The 23,524-nt window shown below is 44.6% G+C and overlaps 1 protein-coding gene across 1 annotated transcript; it reads left to right on the top strand.

Moving 5' to 3' along the window:
• The first annotated feature begins 8,015 nt into the window (after positions 1-8,015).
• Positions 8,016-23,465, top strand: EIF4A3 (eukaryotic translation initiation factor 4A3). The gene is made up of 12 exons (XM_077166163.1): positions 8,016-8,276; positions 13,001-13,073; positions 13,707-13,773; positions 14,187-14,249; positions 14,551-14,683; positions 14,905-14,985; positions 17,464-17,605; positions 18,024-18,162; positions 19,038-19,153; positions 22,713-22,820; positions 22,914-23,041; positions 23,252-23,465. Exons 1-12 carry the CDS (start codon positions 8,108-8,110, stop codon positions 23,266-23,268), a joined length of 1,236 nt encoding a protein of 411 aa, XP_077022278.1. The 5' UTR covers positions 8,016-8,107; the 3' UTR covers positions 23,269-23,465.
• Positions 23,466-23,524: the final 59 nt, after the last annotated feature.

Here is a 23,524-nt window from a genome sequence, read left to right as displayed (position 1 = left end):
GCCTCTGAGGAAACTGCCCACTCCCTGCCACCTGCCATGCTGAGCCCCGGTCACTTTCCACCTGGACGTGGCCCTCCTCCCCTTCCCCCACTCCATTTTTTCCTATGGAACTTCCCGCCCCCAGCATACCGTGCATGAGGATGATTTATTGGTTTCTCGGCTTCCACTGAGGAGCCCAACACCTCTGGCAGGAAGGAAATTCTGGTCTTTCTTGTTCTCTGCCATGTCCACGCCCCTGGGACCGCGCCAAGACACAAGCACTGCTTGAGTGGACGGACGAACCTGGACCTGACTTCTACAGACTAGAGGCTGACCGGGCGAGAGCAGAAGCCAGTCCTCCCCTGGCTCATACCTGGAGGAGGCCCCTGACAGGTGAGGACGCCCAGGGTAAAGTCACGCCACCGGTTGGCGGCCGAGCAGCACCTGGAACCCAAAACTCCTTATCCTGGCCGGAGAGGCGTGGGGGCTGCAGCCAGACTTGGACACAGTACCAGGGCCCCATCTGCTGCCCCCAGGAGCCGTCACTCAGCCTCCACAAGCCTCAGCTTTCTGGCCACCCAGTGGGGCTAATGATGGTCCTGTGTCATGGACGTACCTCTCACCTTGCCCAGCACATAGAAAGTTCTACAAAATTGGAGAAAGACTGAGGGACACAGCCTATTCCGGTAAGAGAGGGGCCAGCAGAGCTTGTGGAAGGTTTTGGGGGCTCGCTAAGTCTCTGCTATTGGGAACAGAAATACCGAGAGCTGAAGACACAGTTGAGGAAGTTCTTTTTCCACCCCAATGCCCAAGGCTTTTTGAGAGCAAAAGCCATAGCTCAGCCACCATGGTAGTCTCAGGAAGACCCCTGTTCTAGTCTACCAAAGCTGCCAGGATGCAACACACCAGAGATGGATTGGCTTTTAATAAAAGGGGATTTATTTAGTTAATGTATAGTTCTTCAGAGGAAAGGCAGCTAACCTTCAACTGAGGTTCTTTCTCATGTGGGAAGACTCAGGATAATCTCTGCTGGCCTTCTCTCCAGGCCTCTGGGTTCCAACAACTCTCCCTGGGGTGACTTCTTTCTGCATCTCCAAAAGCCTGGGCTGAGCTGCAAGGGCTGAGATGAGGTATGCTGAGCTGCTTGGGCTGTGCTACATTGAGTTCTCATTTAAGCATCCAGCCAATTAAATCAAACATCATTCATTGCAGCAGGCACGCCTCCTAGCCAACTGCAGATGTAATGAGCAACAGATGAGGTTCAAGTACCATTGGCTCATGTCCACAGCAACAGAACTAGGCACCTTCACCTGGCCAAGTTGACACCTGAACCTAACTACCACAACTCCCGAGGACCATCAGTTATTCTCTATTACATGATAACAGTTGTAGACATTCTTCAAGAATCAATACACTGTATTTCTGGTCTCCTGGAGAAACTCCAGGGGCAGTTGGGGGAGGCAGCAGGGTGGGGGTGGGGGCAGCTGCTGGCACTGGGCAGTGTCACCTAGAGGCCCGGCATACAGGGCCGTGATTAATAAAGGAAAATTGTCGTGGACTGGTCCCTGGGCCTGCCATCGAGATCTTCTGGACCCCACCTGAAGATCACTCATAAGATGGGGCACAGGGGGAGAAAGTTTCTGGCTTTGCCTTGAAATCACGATCTTGGTACCAGGCGGAGGTACTAGTTAAATACAGAGGCTCTCGAAATCTAAAAACCAGGCCTGGACACTATCATAAGGAGTTAATGGCAGATGGGTATATGGGGAAAAGGAACCTATTGCAAAATATGGACTGTAGTTAACAGTGATACTTTAATACTCCTTCATTAACAGTAACAAATGTTCCACACAAACACTATGGGCCAGTAACACTGGGGGATAAGGAGTATGGGGGGATTAGGATTTTCTCTTTTATTTTTTTTTCTTTTATGGAGTAATGAAAATTTTCTAAACTTGATCACGGGGCTGTATGCACAACCATGTGATGACACTGTGAGCCAATGACTGTTTACTTTGGATGGTTTCTATACTGTATGACTATATCTCAATAAAATTGCGTTAAAAATAAAAACCCAGCCTGGGAAGGGAACACCCAAGAGCAAGAATTCAGGTTGAGGGCAGGAGCCACTGCAGCCTTGGGCAGGTCCTGAGTAGAGGACAAAGGCCTCAGGACCAGGGAGCACCATCCTGGTCTCGCGGTGGTCTGGAGGAATCCCGGACTTCTTCCGAGACACACTGACAGGCTCCCCACCTGTGGGCTGAACCCCTGGGCATGGCTTTGGGAATGCCCTGCATGGGCCCACCTGGCCGCACTGGCCCCATAGGCACCCTGGACCCACACCCACTCTGGGTCCACGCCCACCCTGGCTCCACATCCACCCCGGCCCACACACACCCTGAGCCCACAGGCAGCCCTTTATGGGAGAAGAGTAGGCAGAGACCCAGCCCTGGAAGGACCTGGGAGACAGGGGTGGGGAAGGGCAGAAAGCGGCTCTTCCCACAGGAGCAGGTAAAATCGGTCCTTCCCTGTTGCTTTCCACATTGGTGCCTGCAGCTCACCGACTGACATCTCCACTCGGATGTCCAGTCTTCTCACGGTTAGCATCAGGCCTGTCAATTTTATCCTCAGGCCACCCCAAGGCTGCCACCTCCTGCCTTTCCATCCCACCATCACCCAGAGCCCCAGAAAACCCTATCTCTGCCCTCTTGAGTTCTAGCAGCTCCACCCATCCACTCTTCTGAAAGGTTCCTGAGCTGCTCTCTTGGCATTTCCACTGTACTGTCCCTGCCTGCAACCCCCACCTCTCTCCTGCCCCCACTCTGTCCTCCTCTTTCTAAACTGTTTATCTGAATGCATGCCCCCTAATAAAAGCCACCCTGAAGAGGCTCCCAAGGTCACAATTATAAAATTCAAATCCCATTTCATGGCCAGCAGACCCCCCCGCTCACCTCCACTTCCCCTGACCCGGCATCACTGTGGTTACCATGCCCTGAGCCCTGCCCCTCAATCACGCCAATCTCAGGTCTGCCTCGGGCTCTTCTGCTCCGGACACTCCTCCCCGCCCCGGTCTTTCCATCCCACCTCCTCTCAACTCCGCTCAGGCCGCCCCTCCCCGCAGCCATCTGGGGAGAGCACCACCCAGGAACTCTCATCCCCTGCACCTTATTTTATTTTCTCCACAGTAATTACAAAGCCCACGATTGTCTTCCTCATGTCTGTGTTCGTGGGCCTTGCCCTCCGCTGGAACGCCAACTCCGAGGGCAGGTTCTGCCTGTCCTGTCGGCCTCTGGCTTCAGCACCTAGAACAGCGCCCCAGGAAAGGGCAACCGGTGGCCCAAAGCCTGACTCCCCGCAGGGGCAGGGGCAAGGCCGGACACTGTGGACGCTGCAGGTGGGTCTGGACAGCACTTGGTGAGGCGCCCCACCCCAGCAGGAAGGACCGAGAAAGGACAGCGCCGGGAAAGGAGGAGTGTTTACTCTTTAGTATCTGGAAATGGGTGTGGACTTCTGACAGGAAGCCCTGCTTTGGGGACAGTCCCTTGGATGGAGGTCACTTCTGTCCAGGGCATGGACTTGTATGGAGGTGATTCATGAGAAACCCAGCCCAGCAGAGCAGCTCTGCTCCCACTCCTGGACAGGATGACCCTCCAGAACCTTCTCCCGGAGCCAACACAGATCAGGAAAGGGATGGGCCGGCTTTTGAGGCAGCCACGTGGTGAGCTGGCCAACCTCCCTGGGTCCCGTGTACCTCCCCGCTTCTTGCCCTGGACATCAAGTGAGCAGTCAACAAGCCAACAGGTATTGACTAAACATCTACTGTGTGCTGGGGAAACACGGAGAACAGACAGACAAGGTCCCTGCCCTTCTGGAGACTACCGTTTAATCAGGAGAGGAAGCCCCCTGCCCCCCGAAAATCCTAAACTCTGTAGAAACTGAGTCACCAGAGCCAGAGTGGGTGCTGAGAGGGTGCACGATGGGTACCCCCGCCCCCCCCGCTGGCGTTGAGGCACCCAGTGGGGCTGGCCTGATGGGTCCAGCGTGGAAACCCGGCACGTCCACTCTGCAGGGCACTCTGCTCCTCCCTGTAGGTCACTTTAGCTTTTCTAGCTGGCCATTCACTCTTCCACTAGTCAAGTGGTTAACATATCACATTGCCTGCACTCTCTACTTGGATTGCTAATTGAGGTTTCTGATAAGACTCCAAACATGAGTCTGGGAATGTAAGCAGAGGGATTAGATAGCAGGGGGTTGTCAATTCTTGCTTCTTAAGTAGATGCTGATGTGCCAAGGCTGCCTCAGAGCAAGTGTTTTAACACATACTGTGAGCAACTGAGGCATGCTCTCTCGTGTGACCAATGAAGGGATAATCGCCTACTAGTGATGAGTGCTTGGAAATTGTCTGGATGCCACAAGGACTTTGGTGGGCAATGCCCAGGTTTTGTGAAAATGGGCATCGAGGTTTTTTGTTTTGTTTTGTTTTTGTTTTTTGCATGGGCAGGCACTAGGAATTGAACCCAAGAACTCTGCCTGCTGAGCCACCGTGGCCTGCCCTGTGCATCGAGTTTTAATAGAAAAATTGTTCTCCTGAGAATTCTTGTTCTCCTTGCAATTACCCAGAACACTTCGTCCTGCATCATGACAAAAATATGGGTCTTTTGTGATCTACTGCATGAACCTCCAGCTCTGAGCTCCCTAAAGAGTGGACGTACAGGGTTTATCACACCTGGGCCGCCCTCCCAGTCATGCTGGGCACCTCCCATCATGCTCTATCCCAGCACCTGCTCTGTCTCCAGTGCCTCAGTTACCACCAAGTTTACAATTTTCAGGGGGCAGGAGGCTACCTCACCTGATGAGACTGTAGTTTCCAGGAGGGCAGGAACCATATCTGTTTGGTTCTCCAGGTTTCCTAGAGAGCATGGTTCACCTAGAGATAGCATCGGCCCCCTTCCCCTGAGCTCTTCTCATTTTCATGGACTCTAGGTTAAACCATTATTAGCCCCAGTTACAGGTTGAATGCACTCCCCAAAAGATATTTCAGAGTTCTAACCCTAGATACTTGTGCATTACTTGAAAACAGGGTTGCAGCAGACAGAATTAGTTAAATTAAGATGGGGCCATATTGCAGCAGGATGGGCCCTTAATCCAATATGCTGGATATCCTTATAGGAAGGGGAGAGGAGGGACAGACACCCATTAGAGAGAAGATAGCCATGTATAGATGGAGGCGGTGAAAGTACTGATGCAGCTACAAGCCAAGTCACAGTAAGCACTGCAGGGAGCTGTCAAAAGCTGGAAGGGCTGAAGGAGAACACTCCTCAGGGGTTTTAGGGGGAGTGTGGCCCTTCCAACCCAGTGATCGCAGACCTCTGATCCCCACAACTGCAAGAGAATAAGTTCTGTTGCTTTGAGCCCCCCAGTTGGTGGTACTTTGCTATGGCAGCCCCAGGAAATGTAGAGAGCCCCAAACAAAAGGAAGAGAACTTAAGACGAACACTCAGACACAACAAAAAGGACATTGTTAGGAAAATGGCATAAAACGTTTAGAACACCTTGCCATGAAAACATGAAGGCAAAAGACAAGTCTAAGTGAAGACAAAAAACAAGTCTAGGGGCAGCCTGACTAAGATTAAAAAAAAAAAATTCAGAACGAGTAGAAGACTGGAATAATTTCATTCCCTCCTTATTGATACTGGAATTTTTCAAATCACTAAATTTCTATTCTTTCCCCTTATGCCTGGCAAGGTTCTTTTATATGCTACCGGGTACCCTAGAGCAGCACTATCCAATAGGAATTTAATATGTAGTTTTAAATTTTCTAATAGCCATATCTCAAAAAGCAAAAAAATGAGAGGCATTAATTTAAATAGCATATTTTATGTAACCCAAGATACCCAAAATATTATTGCAACAGTAACCAATATAAAGTTATTAAAGAGAAATTTAACACTATTTCCTTACACAACACAGCCCTAGAGCGCCAGAGTCCTGCTTGCAAAACTGAGATTGTACACCTCAGAGAAGGTATGGAATAATTCTTCATGGGGTGAGAAGAAAACATAAGAACTTGCTTTCGGACTTCATTTATCTCGAAACATAAGAAAGAATTTCAGCCTTACAAATATTTGGTATTTAGATTGCTCTGACACCCTTCTAGGCCCATGGAAGGTCAGTCATCTCAGGATGGACAGACCTGAGTCCAGGGCAAGGCCTTCAGGTGAGAGAAGCCCCACCCTCCCATTCTGGGTCAACATATTTCAAGCCACTGAGAATCCCATGTACCTGGTTCAGAGGATAAAACTATTGCCTGATTTTAGATTAGCCTCCACAAAAGCAGTGCTTTAAACACTCCAGCCAAGAGGCCATGGATTAAAGGAACACCCTGTGACTGAAGCCAGGGGAACAAGGCGAAAGGACAGAGCCGACACTCGCTGGAAGTTTAACTTGCAAATAGTTAAAACACAACTCTCATACAACACGGAACTGGACAGGTGTCAAAAAGCAGTAACTCTAACCCATTAAAGAGGGACTCAGTGAGATGGTAAATCTGGCTCAATCATCACTGAGAAACTGGGTTTCTGAAGGCATTTTTGAAAAGTTTAGAATAAGCTGGCTAGGTTAAATGCACAACTCTACTCTGATACAAGATGTATTTTATTTATTTATTTATTTATTTATTTTCTGGTCAGCATAAATGCGTATTTTACATCTTCTCAGAACACAACTTGAACATTTTGAAATATTTCTACAAGTTTTAATTTTCCCTCTATCATCTTAGAATTATTCTATTTCTCTGCTTCTGTTAAGATTAACAAGGATCTGAATTTTATTTTCATTTTCTTTCAGCATTTCAGAATTTGGTCTTCTGTGGTCTAAACTCCACTGCTAATTTTCTACAAAATACTTGGAGGATTTTTAATTCCTTTACAATAACTAACATACATCTTAATATATGGTATGTAATATACATTTGATACATAGTATATTTATCATTTTCACAGCCACATAATACTCCATTGGGTTGAAAATACATAATTTAATTAAAAGTTCCTTTACATTTCGCATTTAAGTTATTTGCTGGGTTTTGCTGTTAGGAACACCTTGTTCCTAACATACTTGTGTCTCCTTTTGAATTGTTTCTTTGGTCAAGAGATACGAATATATATATTTTTTTAATTTATATTTTATTTATTTTTAAGGGATACAGAAATATTTGCATTTTAGTTCGGGATACGTGTATTTTAAATGACCTCATCTTTTCCCCAGGGGAGAAATTATTAGCGCCTCCTCCAGACAAAATCTAGGCGTTAATGCACGATCCCACGTGTAAGCCCTGACATTACAGCAAACTGCAAAAATGAAACAAAAGTACTAACGACGCGATCCTTTACGGAAGGATGCTCACGTCCAAGCCTGGACACTTCTCACCGCGCGGCGCTCCGGGGCAACTTCGTATTGCCCACGTGGGACCTTAAAAAGGGGCAGTCCCGTCAGAGCGGACAAACAGCTAGAAATTCAAAACTTTCCCCAAACAGGTCCCTTGAATATGGTTTCTAGCCGGTTTTAATAAAAACGAATTTCACACGGGGCTCATAAAGAGATGCCGATGATAACATCAGCCTAAAACGCATAACCAGCAGACACTCAGATTTTAGAGATGCGCGCTCACATTTTCACTGCGACCCTCTGGGACCTCGCCCAGTTTCCACGGGCCTCCCGCCTACGCCGACTCGCGGCGGCCATTCACAGCACCCATAAGTGACACACAAGTGTGTCCCCGTGTTGTTCATCCGCTCACCCAGACATCGACGACTACAGCCCCCAAACCACCCACGCTACGCTCTCCCTCAGCCGCCCCAAGTTTCGAGAAGGGAGGCGTGGCTCCGGGCGCTACATCCCGCGGGAGCTTCAGATCTCGCGAGAACTTCATCCACCACCGCTTTCCCTGCGGCGAACGCCTCACCCCTTTCACGTGACCAAGAGCGTCCGACGCACGCTCACACGCACGGAGGCCACACGCACGCGCGCGCGATGGCGTCAGTTCCCGGCGGCAGCGGCCTGTTTCCGCTTTCCGCCTGGGACCAGCCACCGGTCCGCCGCGCGCTCGTCTCTCGGTGGCCTCGGAATCATGGCGGCCACCGCCACGATGGCTACGTCGGGCTCCGCGCGGAAGCGGCTGCTCAAAGAGGAAGACATGACCAAAGTGGAGTTCGAAACCAGCGAGGAGGTGGATGTAACCCCCACGTTCGACACCATGGGCCTGCGGGAGGATCTTCTGCGCGGCATCTACGCCTACGGTCGGTGGGGCGCGGGCTTAGGGGAGCCCCGGGGCGGCGGCATTCCGGGAGGGGCGACTGGGTGAGCAGGTCGACGTGGGGGGTCGTGGCGGAGGCTCCGAGGCTCCGGGGATCAGTGACGTGAGATTCCCCCCGCCCCGGCGCACAGCCGTCACTCCACGTCTGCATCTTTCGTCCCATATGCTCTCCCTGGTGCAGAGTGCCCTGCTAGGCTCAGCAAGGGGTGCAGAGTCTCCAGGCACCTTAAGAGTCTCCATTCATAGGAACTGTTTTATACGCATTAGGCGTTAGGCAACAGGTGCTGCTCTGGGCAACGGGGATTTAGCAGCCAGCCAGGCAGTTTCCTGCCTTTATGGGGCTTAAATACTGTTTGGGAGAAGGACGAGGTGTAACTAAGGTTGTTTCAGGCAGTGATAATTTCATTGGGGAAAATAAAGCGGGGTGAGTCAGTACTGAGAGTGACTGTGAGGTGGGTGGGGGCAGTTTTAGTTGAAATAGAGCAGATAGATAAGGGGAGTGACGCTTAAGCTGAGACTTGAATTAAGCGCCAGCCACAGAAGTCCCCGCAGAGGCAGCTGGTGCCAGCTGCCCGCACATCTTCCCAAGCACGGTGTATTCCAGGAATCTAAAGAAGCCCCTGTTATGAGCTTAGGGGCGAGTTTAGAGAGATAGGCAGGAATTGAATCTTGCAAAGCATTGTTTGGGGTGATAGAGTTTGAATTTTATTTCTAAAGAGAGTGTTCCGGGTGCTCTGTGGATTTGGAGGGAAGGTGAGGCAGGGTTGGAAACAGGGACTTAGGAGGCTTTTGCTCTAGTTTAGGTGAGAGATGATGCCTTTGCAGTGGACCGAGAGAGGAAGACAGTGGAGCTGATGTGACAGAATTTGCCAGTGATTTTGAATGCTAGTGGCAGAGGACCCCAGCCTGATTTCTGGGGGGGTTGAGTAACTGGTTGGGTGATGGTGCCATTTGCTTGACGGGGGGTGGGGGCGGGAAAATGGGGTAAGGACCTGGGAAGACAAAATTAGGAGCTCTGTCTACCTTGGACATGGAGAGCTTGAGAGGCCTGTGAGCCATGCACTTGGACATTTGGGTTGGCAGTTGTCCAGGCAAGTTTGGAGTCCAGGGAAGAAGTCAGGCCTGATGGGTGAATGATCTGTGTTTAAAGCTTGGGATAGGGTATCGTTCATCCAAACAATTTCCAAAGGTCCTTGATAGCACAAGGCATTAGAAGAGTGAGGGGAAAGCTGTCTGAGGGTTTGGAAGGTGAAAAGAAACCCTTGACCCTGATAGTGAGGCAGGCACCGTTCTCGTCATCCCAGGGCCTCCTTGTTCTAAAATACTGTTGTTGGTTCCCAACTGTGTCCTTGCACATTCCGAGGGATTTAAAGGATATTATATTTGCTTTTATGTTAAGATGGGAACTTGTACTGTATTTTGAAAAACAATTGAACTATGATTTTGTATATAAAGTTTTGTTTACTTCGAACATGGTCCTTCAAAATAACCCCTCCCTTGGTAGTTGCTGTACCAGAGGATAGCAGGTGGGTGATTACCACAGCTGCCTGGAGACCGGATTCTCTATCTCAGGACACACAGTATGATCCAAGCAGGAACTAAATGCAGTTAGAGTTAACACAAATAGCCCACACACATAATGCTGTAATCAGTGTTACAGATTTTCTTTTTTAATTTAAAAAGTAATACTCTCCTCCAAACAAACGAACAAAACAATACAGGCTTTTTAGATCCAGCCACAAAGATAGAACTAATTAAAGAAAAAATTAGGTTCTCTTCCCCCAACCCCATTTCCAGGGGTGACCACCAATGACCTTTTGGCACCCATACTTCTAGATGTTGCATACACATACTTTTTTTTTTTGATGTTTTTATTGCAATATCTTCACACACCATGCAGTCCACCCAAAGTATACAATCAGGAGCTCACAATATAATCACATAATTGTGTATTCATCACTATGATCATTTTTAGAACATTTGCATCATTCCAGAAAAAAGAAATAAAAAGAAAAACCCCATACATCCCATACCCCTTGACCCTCCCTCTCATTGACCACTAGTATTGTAGTCTACCCAATTTTTTTTACCCGTTATCCCCTTTCCCCATTATTTATTTATTTATTGTCCTTATTTTTTTCTCATCTGTCCATACCTGGGTAAGCCACAATGTTTTCACAATCACACAGTTACATTGAAAATAGGTAGTTATACAGTTGTCTTCGAAAATCAGGGCTACTGGCAAATCAGTAGGCCATGCCCTCGATCATGAGGCTTACTCTGGTGAAGCTTATGTAGGTAGCGGAGAAGCTTAGATCTTCCTATAGGCATGCCTAAGAGTTACTTCTGGAAGACCTCTGTTGTTGCTCAGATATGGCCTCAGTCTCTCTAAGCCCAATTCTGCAAGTGAAATCATTGCCCTCCCCGCTACGTGCGACATGACATCCAGGGGTGAAAGTCTCCCTGGTGACATGGGAGAGGACTCCCAGGGATGAATCCAGACCTGGCACCATGGGATCATCAATTACAACCTGACCAAAAGGGAGCAAAGAAGTATAATTAATAAAGTATCAGTGGCAGAGAGTTCAGATAGAGTCGAGAGGCTACTCTGGAGGTTGCTCTTACACAAGCTTCAGGTAGACCTTGCTACCTGTCGTAACCTGCCAGCACGCAACCAGGACCATTCCAGCCAATCCTAAAGAGCACCTAGGGCAATATATAAGATTCCACAAGGGTTCCAGGCACTAGAGTAACTTTCCGGAAACCTCCAGATGGGTCCCTGGTCCAGATAAGCCCTGAAACCTAGCTCAGCCTCTCCAGAACATCAGATAGTTCCATCTCCCTACCCCATATTAGTGGCAGACCCTTCCAATAGCAAAAATTTAGAATTGTCATAGCCCAAAAAACCCCAAAAAGAAGTATGGAAAGATTAAAGGTGATGGTGGAATTATACATAGAAGATAGGACTTAACAAATGAACATGAATTCTGAATCATTAAACTGATATCTCTTTTAGTCTCCAGTATTTTAGAGCAGCTAGAAGTAAAAATCTATAATTGTGAAATTGTAACCCACAATGTTAAAGTCTGAAATATGTTCTACGACTAATTATGGTGCTTTGCTTTGAAATACATAGCTTTTTTTATATATGTGTTATTTTTCACAAAAAAGAAGAAAAAAAGTCAATTGTGATGATAAAAAAAATATTTAAACCAATGGCCACCTATATTCTGGAGCAGCTAGAAGGAAAAATATGAGAGGATTGTATGATAGCCCATGACAAACTCTGTAATCTATCCTGTAACCACTTTTTGAAGAGTGCTTTGAAAACTATTGCTTTTTTATTTCTTTGTTTTGTATGTGTGTTATACTATACAATAGAAAAGTTAAAAAATAAACAGAACAAACCTTTTAGGAAGATATAACTTTTGCAATGTGACTGTGTGATTGTGAAAGCCTTGTGTCTGATGCTCCTTTTATTCAGGGTATGGATAGATGAGTAAAAAAATATGGATAAAATAAATAATAGTGTAAAAGGGTAAAATAAATTAGGTAGTTGGAAATACTAGTGGTCAATGAGAGGGAAAGATAAGGGGTATGGTTTATGTGAGTTTTTTCTTTTTATTTCTTTTTCTGGAGTGATGCAAATGTTGTAAAAGATAATCAGGGTGATGAATACACAGTTATGTGATAATACCGTGAGCCACTGATTGCACACCCTGTAGGAAATGTATGTGTGTGAATATTTGTCAAGAAAAATATTTAAAAAAAGAAAGAAAAAACCTTATGGCTAAAAAAACCAAAAACAAACAAAAAATCAGGGCTACTGGAATACAGTTCAACAGTTTTAAGTATTTCCCTCTAGCCACTCCAATACACCATAAACTGAAAAGGGATATCTGTGTAATGTGTAAGAATAACCTTCAGGATAACCTCTCGACTCTGTTTTAAATCTCACAACCACTGACACTTTATTTGGTCTCATTTCTCTCTACCTCCTTCTGGTCGAGAAGCTTTCTCAATTCCATGATTCCGGGTCCAGACTTATCCCTGGGAGTCCTGTCCTACAGAGTGGGGAGGGCAGTGAGTTTGTCTGCCAGGTTGGCTTTGAGAGAGGCCACATCTGAGCCACAAGAGAGGTTCTCTAGGGGTGATTCTTAGGCATGATTATAAGTAGCTTTAGCTTCTCCTTTGCAGAAATAAGTTTCATAGGGGCAAGCCCCAACATTGAGGGCTTTTGAATTGGTTATCCCCACTGCTTGGGAGAATATCAGGAATTTCCCAAATGGGGAAGTTGAATTTCCTCCTTTCTTCACAGTCCCCCAAGTGGACTTTGGAAATAATATTCTCTGCCCAAATTAATCTAGGATGTATCGGGGCATTATACTAATCTCCTATGCAAACTTTAAAAAACAAAAACGAGTATAAAGCTAGGGTCTCTGTATATTCTCCAGTTTGTTCACTTTGTTCACTTTATAGTGGTTTTGTCTGTACAGACAACACTCCCTGTGAGTCAGTATAAAACTCCACGTCAGCCCGATTGATTTGGCCACTGTTTATTGAGAGCCTCCTATGCTGGTCATTGGGTTAGGCTAGAGGAGGAAAAAGAAAAAAGATGTCACCTCTGCTCTCAGGGAGCTCCTAGTCTATGGTTTCAGACGTGTAGTTGCCGAAGTTAAAGCTCATTTCTTGTGCTTTTATTTGCAGGATTTGAAAAACCGTCCGCAATCCAGCAGCGAGCCATCAAGCAGATAATCAAAGGGAGGGATGTCATTGCACAGTGAGTCGGTGTCCTGAGCAGAGCAGAGACTCCCTGCCTGTTAGCAAAGCAGACTGTGGTCTGAGGCTCTGAGGAGACAGCTACATTTTATACCCTTTTTACTATGCTTTTACTTGACCACAAGGTTTTGTGTATGTTTTATATTTTTGTCCTCTACTGTAGAAGGTTTGAATTTTTCAGTCAGCTCTCCTTAGCTTTTAGTTTGTGTGTGGAACTTTATGTAGAATTATTATTAGCTTTATTCTTGATTTGCTTAATGTTTACCAAGACTCATTTGGAAAAAAAATTCTTAGAAGATGGTTTAGTCCAAAATCATAGAAAAGAATTATATAAAGGGGAATCAGTCCTCCTTTTGCTTTTACCTGTAAAGCACCTATTGAAGCTACAGGTTCTGCCCTGAGGCATGAACCACACCTGTCCTAATCACCTGTGAAGCTTTAAAAATTGATGCCCGCAATCCCTCCCTTGCCATTAAGATGTCATTGGTCTGTGGGGCACATCTGCTCAGCCGATGCTGCTCAGGTACTTCTGAAGTCACCTCCATGGAGCCCAGGGTGAGGGGCTGCGGGAGCAAGGACAGTGCATGTGGCCGCTCCTGCACTTGGCCCCACTGGTCCGCGTTTTCTTTTATAGGTCCCAGTCAGGAACAGGCAAAACAGCAACTTTCAGTATTTCAGTCCTGCAGTGTTTGGACATTCAGGTACCAAATCTCTTTCTATGGTATAAATATATACTTAATATATATGTACTTAATACTTCCTCTTCTATACTGCAGTGTTCAAAATGTAAATTTAAAAAAATTCTTTGTTGTTGTATGGTCTCAGCACATTTTTAAGTCTTAATCAGCAGCAGCTGATCGCTGATATCTGAGGTAACTAATCTCCTGTCATAAATTCCTTTTTGTTTAGGCCAGGAGATTTTTAAAAATAGAGTAAATTCTTGTCTGCAACTAAAAATCTTGACTGATAATTTCTATTGTTTCTGAATGTGCAGTTTAAATAACATTATGATTTGTTTATCTCTGGTGGGAAATCAGAAGTATAGGTTATACTAGATAATCTTTAAAATAGATCTCATCCTGAGGCATCTCTGTTTTTCCAATGATTTTACTAGGTTCGTGAGACCCAAGCTTTGATATTGGCTCCAACCAGAGAGTTAGCTGTACAGATCCAAAAGGTAGGACAATTAAAGATAGCAATTTCACATTTAAGAGTATTACTTTTATAAATTCAGTCGTAAAATATTGATTGATTATAGTGAGAAAGCAGCAGAACTGCCTTCATTTTGTTGGAGAAAGGAGGAGGAGGAGAGTTCTTTGTGATTTTAATGATTGGCGTTCAGGATGATTGGTGGTCATGTTAAAGTAGGAGGGCTGGGCTTCGTCCTAGGGAGACTTGGGTATGTCTGACCGTTGGGAGGCCTTTTGGCAGCCCTGGGCATGAGCAGCATGAGCTGTGAGGCATGTGTTTGCTCCCAGGGTCTGCTCGCTCTGGGTGACTACATGAATGTCCAGTGCCATGCCTGCATCGGGGGCACGAACGTTGGAGAGGACATCAGGAAGCTGGATTATGGACAGCACGTTGTGGCTGGCACACCAGGACGTGTCTTTGGTAAGTACTTTTATGTACAAAAACTTGGTTGCAAAATAGTATCCATAAGAAGTGCTTAAACAATAGGGCAGTTTCCACTTGGCTTGCTTAATGGTGGAGTTTTACATTTCAGTAGGATGTAGGCGGTGGCAGGAAAGTATCTGAAAGCTGCAAGAACCAGTTGAAATGGTTCATTTTTTCCACAGTGCTGCAAGGTGTAATTTTAAAATCTAATTTTATAGACATGATTCGTCGCAGAAGTTTAAGGACACGTGCTATCAAGATGTTGGTTTTGGATGAGGCTGATGAAATGTTGAACAAAGGTATGAGTGACAAGAACTTTTCTATTGGTGTGTATAATTCTTAATTCTTAGATTTTCGCAGTGTAAGTTGAAATAGGGACGTAATGAAAGTGTTCTGAGTATGAATTCTGTTTTCCTTCTGTAAAAGATAATTGTGCTTTGTGAGCAATTATGAACATAAACTCCTACTTTGATCTTTTTGTAGTAGTTACTTTTATCTTTTTTTTTTTTTTGCATGGGCAGGTACTGGGAATCGAACCCAGGTCTGCGGCATAGCAGGCAAGAACTCTGCCTGCTGAGCCACTGTGACCCGCCCCTTTTATCTTTTTGTAGTAGGAATTCATAAGATAGTATGACAACCAGAACAACAGCATTTCAACACAAACTGATAGGGCGTTGCCAAGTATGTCTTGGAGGATCAGCACAGCCTGCAGCAGAGTTGAGATGCTGCTCTACGATCATAGAAGTCCCTGCTGGCGATTAAAATGCGGGGAGTGGGGGGGTGAGTTACATGACATGCCAGATATGGCCATAGGTGCATGTGTGAAGGGTTTTGTTTTAAAAGCTCGAGACCTCTCTTCTAATATGGAGACTCAGCAATTAAGAGCTGTTCAGGCCTCAAAAAGCAAAAATTACACATGCAATTGAGCTTTTTAATGTTTGTATAAAAAGTACTGTTTTCTTTAAAAATGTTATGATAAGTAATTCAGAAAAGTACCCCCCAAGAGGAAAAAAATACACCAGGTAAACATTATTTTACTCACTTATGCATGTATAAAGTGTGTGTATGTACATACACACAGATATGTAGACTCCCAATGAGAGACATAATTTGTCAAGATGATCATCAGCAAGTGTGAGAGTGTGTGTGTAAATGAACCAGCCCTTGCAGCCTCATCAGAGAAAACCAAGAATGGGGCTCACGGTTGACGGGCAACGGGCTGTGGAAGGACAGAGACACATGGAATTAAGGTGGTAGTCAGTGGCTTGTAACTGAGGCCATTGATCCAGGGTTCCCGGCTTGGTGGGTCAGGAAGTGAAACCAGGAGGAAGCTGCATGACTGAAGATGGCGAGGACTGGAGAAGCTCAAGGTCTTGAGATAAGAGGAGTAAGGAAAGGAGTTTTGGAGCTGGTGCAGTTCTAGGTGAGAAACAGCCATGAGGGGAGGTTGCTGAAGATGATAAGAGGGAAAGATCAGAATTGGAGTGGGTGGGGTCTTCAAGCTGTTTAAAATACCTTTTCTACTCAGTATGTAAACCATAGGCATTCATTGAGCAGACGTAAGTTTTAAAAATAAGCAAAAGTAGAAAATTTGTATTTGCAGACTTTTTCTATTCATACCTGTAGTTAACTCTGTTTTTATTTTGTGTATATGGCTTAAAAGCTGCTTTTAAAAAAACCCAGCATATCATCTGTCTTACCCATGACAAGAAAAAAAATTGTACATTTTAATGGCAATAAGGTATTCTGTTGTTTGGATGGTCCATCATTTATTTAATCAGTTCTGTTTTATTGGTTGTCTAGACTGTTTTCATTCTTTATATTTTAAAAGATAAATTTCTAGAATTTGGATATATACTTTTTAGGCTTTTCATATGTTCTGCCAAAATGTATGAGGACTCAGTTTCAAAAAAAGTACATGAGGGCTTCTTCTAAGTGATAGCATTTGGGCTCCTTCAGTGATGGGGACGTGCACAAGTGTGAAACACTTCAGACAGATTTCCAGTGTCGTCGTGCTTCCCCTACCCCCTCTGCTCCCGTCACGTGGGGCAATGATCCCCACGGTATTCTTACCATGTGGGAACTTGCTAGAAAAGCACGTCTCAGGGTCCAGCCGGTCTGAGGCATCAGAAACTGGCAGTCTTTTGAGAAACCTCCCGTGGTCTGGAGGTAGGGCCCTGCCCACCAGCGTTCCCTGTGCCCAGCTCCTAGTCATCCTGCCCACTTGTGGGAGCAGTTGCCACTGGTGGCCTGTGGCCAGGTTCTGCTTGCTGATAGGTTTTACTCAGCTTTCCTCCCTGTGAAAAATATAGTTGCTGTTGCCAACAGCTTTTAACTGGAAGATTTTATGTAAAAATCCAAATTTCTGGATTCTCTTAAAAATGTGATGATTCCACCACACTGGACCTGAATTCTCACAGCAGCAGCAGCAGCTGGGACTTGGTGTGACTGGCCTCTAGGCATTTGAGATCATGCATGGCTCAGGTCTAGGGTTGCTTTTCACTTTTAGCATCCAGGGCGCTCGGGGAAGGAGCCCTTGACAGCCACAGCGCTTCAGATTGAGAAGCACAGACACCTAGAGAGCGCAGAGTTGGGGGAGGGCTGGAGGAATGGAGAGGAGAGGGTGCGTGAATTTGGGTCGGCTCTCTAAAAATGAGGTTACTTGTACTTTACCTCGCAATAACAACTCTGCATTAAATAAATGTGTGAATTGATGAGCAACTTCTGTTTAAATGTGTTCGACCTTAACATTTTCTTGTCTTAATTTCTCTTTCTAGGTTTCAAAGAACAGATTTACGATGTGTACAGGTATCTGCCCCCAGCCACCCAGGTGGTGCTCATCAGCGCCACGCTGCCCCATGAGATCTTGGAGATGACCAACAAGTTCATGACGGACCCCATTCGCATCTTGGTGAAACGGTGAAAACACTCTGTTTCCACACATCACTGAAGCTTGGGGTTGTAAAGGGTTTTAAAACATTGAACAGTCTTTATAATTTCTTTTTTTCAAAAAACTGGTTTTGTATGCTCATTCCCCCTTTTGACCCAATAATTCTGAATTTTAAAAATCAGCCAACAGTATTTATCATTGTATCAGGAATGAAAGGTGATCATGTTCCTTAGAACAATTCTGAAGGCAGTACAAGTAATTGCTTTTTGAGAATGAGCCAGAGTTCAGACCTGAGGGGCAGAAGTGATGACTGGTGTGAGTCGGCTGGTGTGAGAGGGGCCACCTCCCTGAAGCTGCCTGCGATCCAGGCCTTGTCTCTCTTGTCCATTATTGTTTCCCTTGTGTTTAGTTCCTCCATGAATAACAGGATTTTTCTTTGTCCTCCAGTGATGAGTTGACTCTGGAAGGCATCAAACAGTTTTTTGTGGCAGTGGAAAGAGAAGAGTGGAAATTTGACACTTTGTGTGATCTCTACGACACGCTAACCATTACTCAAGCGGTCATCTTTTGTAATACCAAAAGGAAGGTATGTGACTGCTTATTTCTTTATGTCCTTGTAAGGAAATGCTTAAGATTGAGCCTCTTAATAACTTAGATCATACTTTGCCTATAAAGAGCCAGATAATAAACATCTCTGCTCTGTGGGCTGCATGACCTCTGTCTCATCAAAAGGCTTCCCTTGACATTACGTAAACGGACTTGTGAGTCCCTATGTCCGAATAAAGCTCTGTTTACCAGAACAGGCAGTGTGATGGCTTTAGCTCATGTCTGCTCTAAGGCAGTGATTGTATACCCTGCCTGCATATAAGAATGATCTGAGGACTTTTGGGAAAACAATGGTGCTGGCCCACTCCTGAAGATTCTAATTTAGTTTAAGGTGAGCTTTTTTTCTTCTTGAATGGAACAAGATGCTTTGCTCACATAGAGGAGAGACACAGCCAGGTCAGCTTAATCATGGGCATTAGCCCCTACAGCCAGCAGGTTTCCATCCCTAGGTATCACAGGGAAACTGTCTGTGCTCATCCCTCTTGCCAGCATCAGTGTTTTGAATGTCTGGTAATTCCAACTGTAGGGAGAACTGAGAATTACTGGGCTCTACCTGAAAGAGAAAAGGGAATTAATTGTATTACATTCTAAGATTCAGCTTCAGATGAAGTTAATGATAAGTGTTGTTTTTTGCCTTTAGAGAAGTGTTAAATGGAACAAATGAATGAAGAGGATTTTTTAAATGTCCCGATAGGTGCTGGAGAGCATTAAGCTCACTGTATACCGATTGAGATTGTCTTGAGTTTTAAGAACATGTGAATATTCGTATTGGGCCTACAAATCACAGAAGTAAATTCCTGGCACAAATTTCTGCTTTGGTTTGTTTACCTTCGCATCCACCGGTTTGGTTTGTAGGTTGACTGGCTGACAGAGAAGATGAGAGAAGCCAATTTCACGGTCTCGTCCATGCACGGGGACATGCCACAGAAGGAGCGCGAGTCCATCATGAAGGAATTCCGCTCTGGTGCCAGGTCGGTTGGCTGCCCCCTGCTCACCACTCCGCTCAGCAGACCAGGCGTGCTGGCTGGGCCTTCCTGTGGGCGCCACACCTCGTAGTGCTGGTGTGATGCCACCGCCCCCAGTTCCCTGTGAGATCATGTCCTCGTCTCGGAGCTGAGGCTCAGGGAGATCAGATTGTTTGCTGGGAAGTAGGAGGTGGGGAGCACTGCTAGTGTGGCATATTAGGTTGAGGTTATAACTAGCCTTAACTAGATAGGTTAGTTGCCTTAGGTGGAAGTGTATTTGTTCCAAATGAATGAGCATTTTCTATATTTTTAGAATTGATTTTTAGCTTAATTATATGATGGTCAGAAAACCTTTGTATGATTTCATTCCTTTGAAAATATCCTAAGACTTGCTTTGTGTCCAACATGTGGTCATTTTCTAAAATGTGTACTTGAGCAGAATGTATATTCTGCAGTTCTGTATATATGCCCATTAGATTTCAGTTGTTAATTGTCTGTTTCAAGTCATTTGCATCTTTTAAATTCCTGTTTTATCAGTATTGAGAGCAGTAGATGCTATTGTTCTTTGTAGGTCTGTCAGTTCTTGTTTTACGTTTTCTAAGACTGTTAATAGGTACATACAAAGTTAGCATTATGTATTTCTGGAGAATTCAGTCTTTTATTATTGAAGTATCTGCCTTTATTTGTAATAATGCTTTTGTCTTAAAAGATACTTCACGTGATATAATCACACTGACTTTACTTTGGTTAGTGCTTACATAAGTACATTCGTTTCCTCTTTTTACATCCTTTTAGTATACTTTTTATTTCTTGCAAACAGCATGCAAGTTAGGTTTCATATTATAATCATAATCATGGAATGAAATACTTGAATATAATCATGTTTATTTGTCATCTTTTCTGTGATTCCTTTTTATTTTGATTTTTAAAAAATTACTCCTTTTCTCCCCTTTCTTTTGGGAGATGGTTGTTTCTTTTTCTTTCTTTCTTTTTTAATTTTATTGACAAAACAATATACAAACAAAAACATTCTTAACATATAAACATTCCATACTTGGTGTACAATCAGTGGCTCATAATATCATGACATAGTTGTATACTCATCACCATGGTCATTTCTTAGAACATTTGTATCACTCCAGAAAAGAAAAAACTTACACATACCATACCCCCTACCTGTCCTTCTCATTGACAACTAGTATTTCCATCTACCCCAATATATTTTGACCTTTGTTCCCCCTATTTTTTTTCATATACACCTTACCCCTTTAATTGATCACTAGTGTTTCAAGCTACTCAGTTTAACATTTATTTTTTAATCCATATTTTTTACTCATCTGTCCATACCGTAGGTAAAAGCAGCGACAGAAACAAGGTTTTCACAATCACTTAGTCACATTGCGAAAGCTATGTCTTTATACAGTCATCTGCAAGAAACATAGCTGCTGGAACACAGCTCTACAGTTTCAGGCACTTCCCTCCAGCCACTCCAGGATATCATAAACTAAAATGGGGATATCTGTATAATACACAAGAATAATCTCCAAAATAACCTCTTGACTCTGTTTGAAACATCTCAGCCACTGATGCTTTATTTTGTCTCATTTCTCTCTTCCCCCTTTCAGTCAAGAAGGTTTTCTCAATCCCTTGATGCTGAGTCCCTGCTCATCATAGGATTTCTCTCCCACATTGCTAGGGAGGTTTTCACCCCTGGGAGTCATGGCCCATGTAGAGAAGGGGAGGGCAGTGAGTTTGCTTGCCGTGTTGGCTGAGAGAGAGATAGGCCACATCTGAGCAACAAAAGCGGTTCTCTGGGGGTGACTCTTAGGCCTAATTTTTTTCCCCCTTAAGCCTGATTTTAAGTAGGCTTAGCCTGTCCTTTGCAGGGATAAGTTGCATATGACCAAACCCCAAGATTGAGGGCTCAGCCTATTGATTTGGTTGTCCCCCTTGCTTGTGAGAATATCAGGAATTCTCCAAATGGGGAAGTTGAATTTTCCCCCTTTCTCATCATTCCCCCAGGGGACTTTGCAAATACTTCTTTATTTACTGTTCAAATCACTCTGGGATTTATCAGGGCATGGTTGTTTCTTTTTATTATTGAGTAGTTACCCTAGAGATTTTACAGACATCTGTGTTAGCAACATCTATTAACAATTATTTGTCATATTCCTTGACAATACCGGGACGTTCAAACACTTTTAACTCCATTTACTTCCAAACTTGTATGTTACTATTGTCGAGCGTTTTAATTTATTTATGTTTTATACCTCACAAGACAAGATTTATTTCTATTTATAACTGTATCTGTAACTCTTTTTTCCCCCCTTCATCTCTGAACGTCTCTCTGATGAATTTTCTGCTGCCTGATGAACATTTCCTTTAGTGTGGATCTGCTGCTGACAAATGATCTGTTTTAGTTTGTCTGAAAATGTTTTTTTGACTTTGAAATGTTTTTTCAGATGTCTTGAAGGAGATAATTATTGGGATAGAATTCTAGATTTGTAGCGGTTTTCTTTCTACACTTTAATGATCTAATTCTGCTGTTTTTTGGTTTCTATCTTCTTTTGGAAGTCAGCTGCTAGTCTAACTGTTCTCCCTTAAAAATAATGTGATCTTCCTTTCTGGCTGCTTTTTAGATTTGTTTCTCTTTGTGTTTTACTTTCAGCAGTTTTTACTCTGTATTTACATGTACATTTCTTTTTATTTGTCCTGTTTGGGATTCATAGGACTTCTTAACTCTCTCTCTACCTTATCTCTGAGATTATTTGCCAGTGACACCCCTCTGTCCTTTAAATTTCTCTCTCCTCTTCTGCTGTCCCTTAATACTTTGAAGGCCTCTAGATGTTCAATAGAAATAAAGTTCAAGCTACTTAATGCAATTTTAAGTTTTCTAGTACCACATTAAAGTAGGTAAAAAGAAGCAGGTGAGGTTGATTCTTAGCAGTGTATTCTATTTCACTCATATCATAATGTCATCTCAACACGTAATTGGTACTAAAGGATATTTGTGTTCTTTTTCTGTTCACCCTTCAAAGCCTGCTGGGCATCTTACACTCACAGCCACATTCAGGGGCTCAGTCGTCAGGTGTGGCGTGAGGCCTGGGACTTGGGCTGTGCGGGGCTCTGGCACGTAAGAGCGTGTGTGTGTGACGAACAGGAGTGTGCTGCCTTTCACATTTGAAGATGCTACAGACACTAACACCAAAATCAGAGAAGTTACTTACTGTTCTTAGTTGGGTTTTTTGCTAGGTAGAAGTAAAATATTTTTTCCCAATTATGGGTCCAGGACATACTCAGGCAAAATGAAATGTGGCATAGAGAGTATCCATGTTATCAGGTAGAGCACAGGAACTAATTAAATATGCCAAACACCCCTCACCACTCGCCCCGGACAGATTTCCTGCACGGTCTCTAATGCATGACTCTGTCAAACCATCAGGTGAGGGATGACCTCGTACTCAGGTGTTGGGGGCTCCTCCAGGCAAACAGAAACGAATGGAAGCAAGTCTAGTCTTAAGCTCTGTAATGAACGTGTTGGGTCCATTGTCTCCCTTCCCTGCAGCCGAGTCCTCATTTCCACCGACGTCTGGGCCCGGGGGCTGGATGTGCCTCAGGTGTCACTCATCATCAACTACGACCTGCCCAACAACAGAGAGCTGTACATCCACAGGTATGGCCACCGGCCTGCATTCGCGCTCGTCCAGGTATTTGGTCACGTATATTTTGCTGTGTTTATTAACATGATTTTTTTGACTTCCTGAAGGATTGGGCGGTCGGGTCGCTACGGCCGCAAGGGTGTGGCCATCAACTTCGTGAAGAACGACGACATCCGCATCCTCCGGGACATCGAGCAGTACTACTCCACCCAGATCGACGAGATGCCCATGAACGGTGAGGGGACCCCCTGGCGTGGCTGTGGGGGGGGACCTTCCTCGTCCTCACTGGTTAGGGATTCTCGAGGGTCTCCCTGTTTTTTTTTCTTTTTATTTTTTTTGTGTTTATTTGTTTTGATGAGGGGGTGGGGTGCAGTTGAGAAGTCTCTTATGAGGGTTTAGCTAAATTTACAGATTTTCATTGGTATAAACCTTTCTTCCATTTCAGTTGCTGATCTCATCTGAAGGAGCAGTCTTGCTGCACCAAGAATGAGTTGGAGACTCATTTCCCTAAAGTGTCCCCATTTTACTTAATGGGGGTTTATAGGAACCCTTTCTCACAACCCACCCCAGGAAAAGTTCTGGCATATCTGCCATCTTTTCTTACCCACATGTAAATAACGTGTTTCTCTAAGTCTTTTTCATTAAACAGTTAAAACTTTTATCATAAATTCTAATGAATATTTCTTAAGATGTCATCAGCTTTTCCAGTAATGCTATG

Source organism: Tamandua tetradactyla, chromosome 6 (assembly GCF_023851605.1).
Source record: "Tamandua tetradactyla isolate mTamTet1 chromosome 6, mTamTet1.pri, whole genome shotgun sequence".
Lineage (NCBI taxonomy): Eukaryota > Metazoa > Chordata > Mammalia > Pilosa > Myrmecophagidae > Tamandua > Tamandua tetradactyla.
Note: the sequence above shows the minus strand (reverse complement) of the source record. Positions and strands in the feature narration are given on the sequence as shown.

What these genes read in the sequence shown, in the direction of transcription:
- EIF4A3 (XM_077166163.1), top strand. Translation starts at nt 8,108, where the DNA reads ATGGCGGCCACCGCCACGATGGCTACGTCGGGCTCCGCGCGGAAGCGG. An exon ending in TAGCTGTACAGATCCAAAAG is followed by an intron (nt 14,250 to 14,550) that starts GTAGGACAATTA and finishes GTTTGCTCCCAG; the next exon opens with GGTCTGCTCGCTCTGGGTGA. An exon ending in TTTGTAATACCAAAAGGAAG is followed by an intron (nt 18,163 to 19,037) that starts GTATGTGACTGC and finishes TTTGGTTTGTAG; the next exon opens with GTTGACTGGCTGACAGAGAA.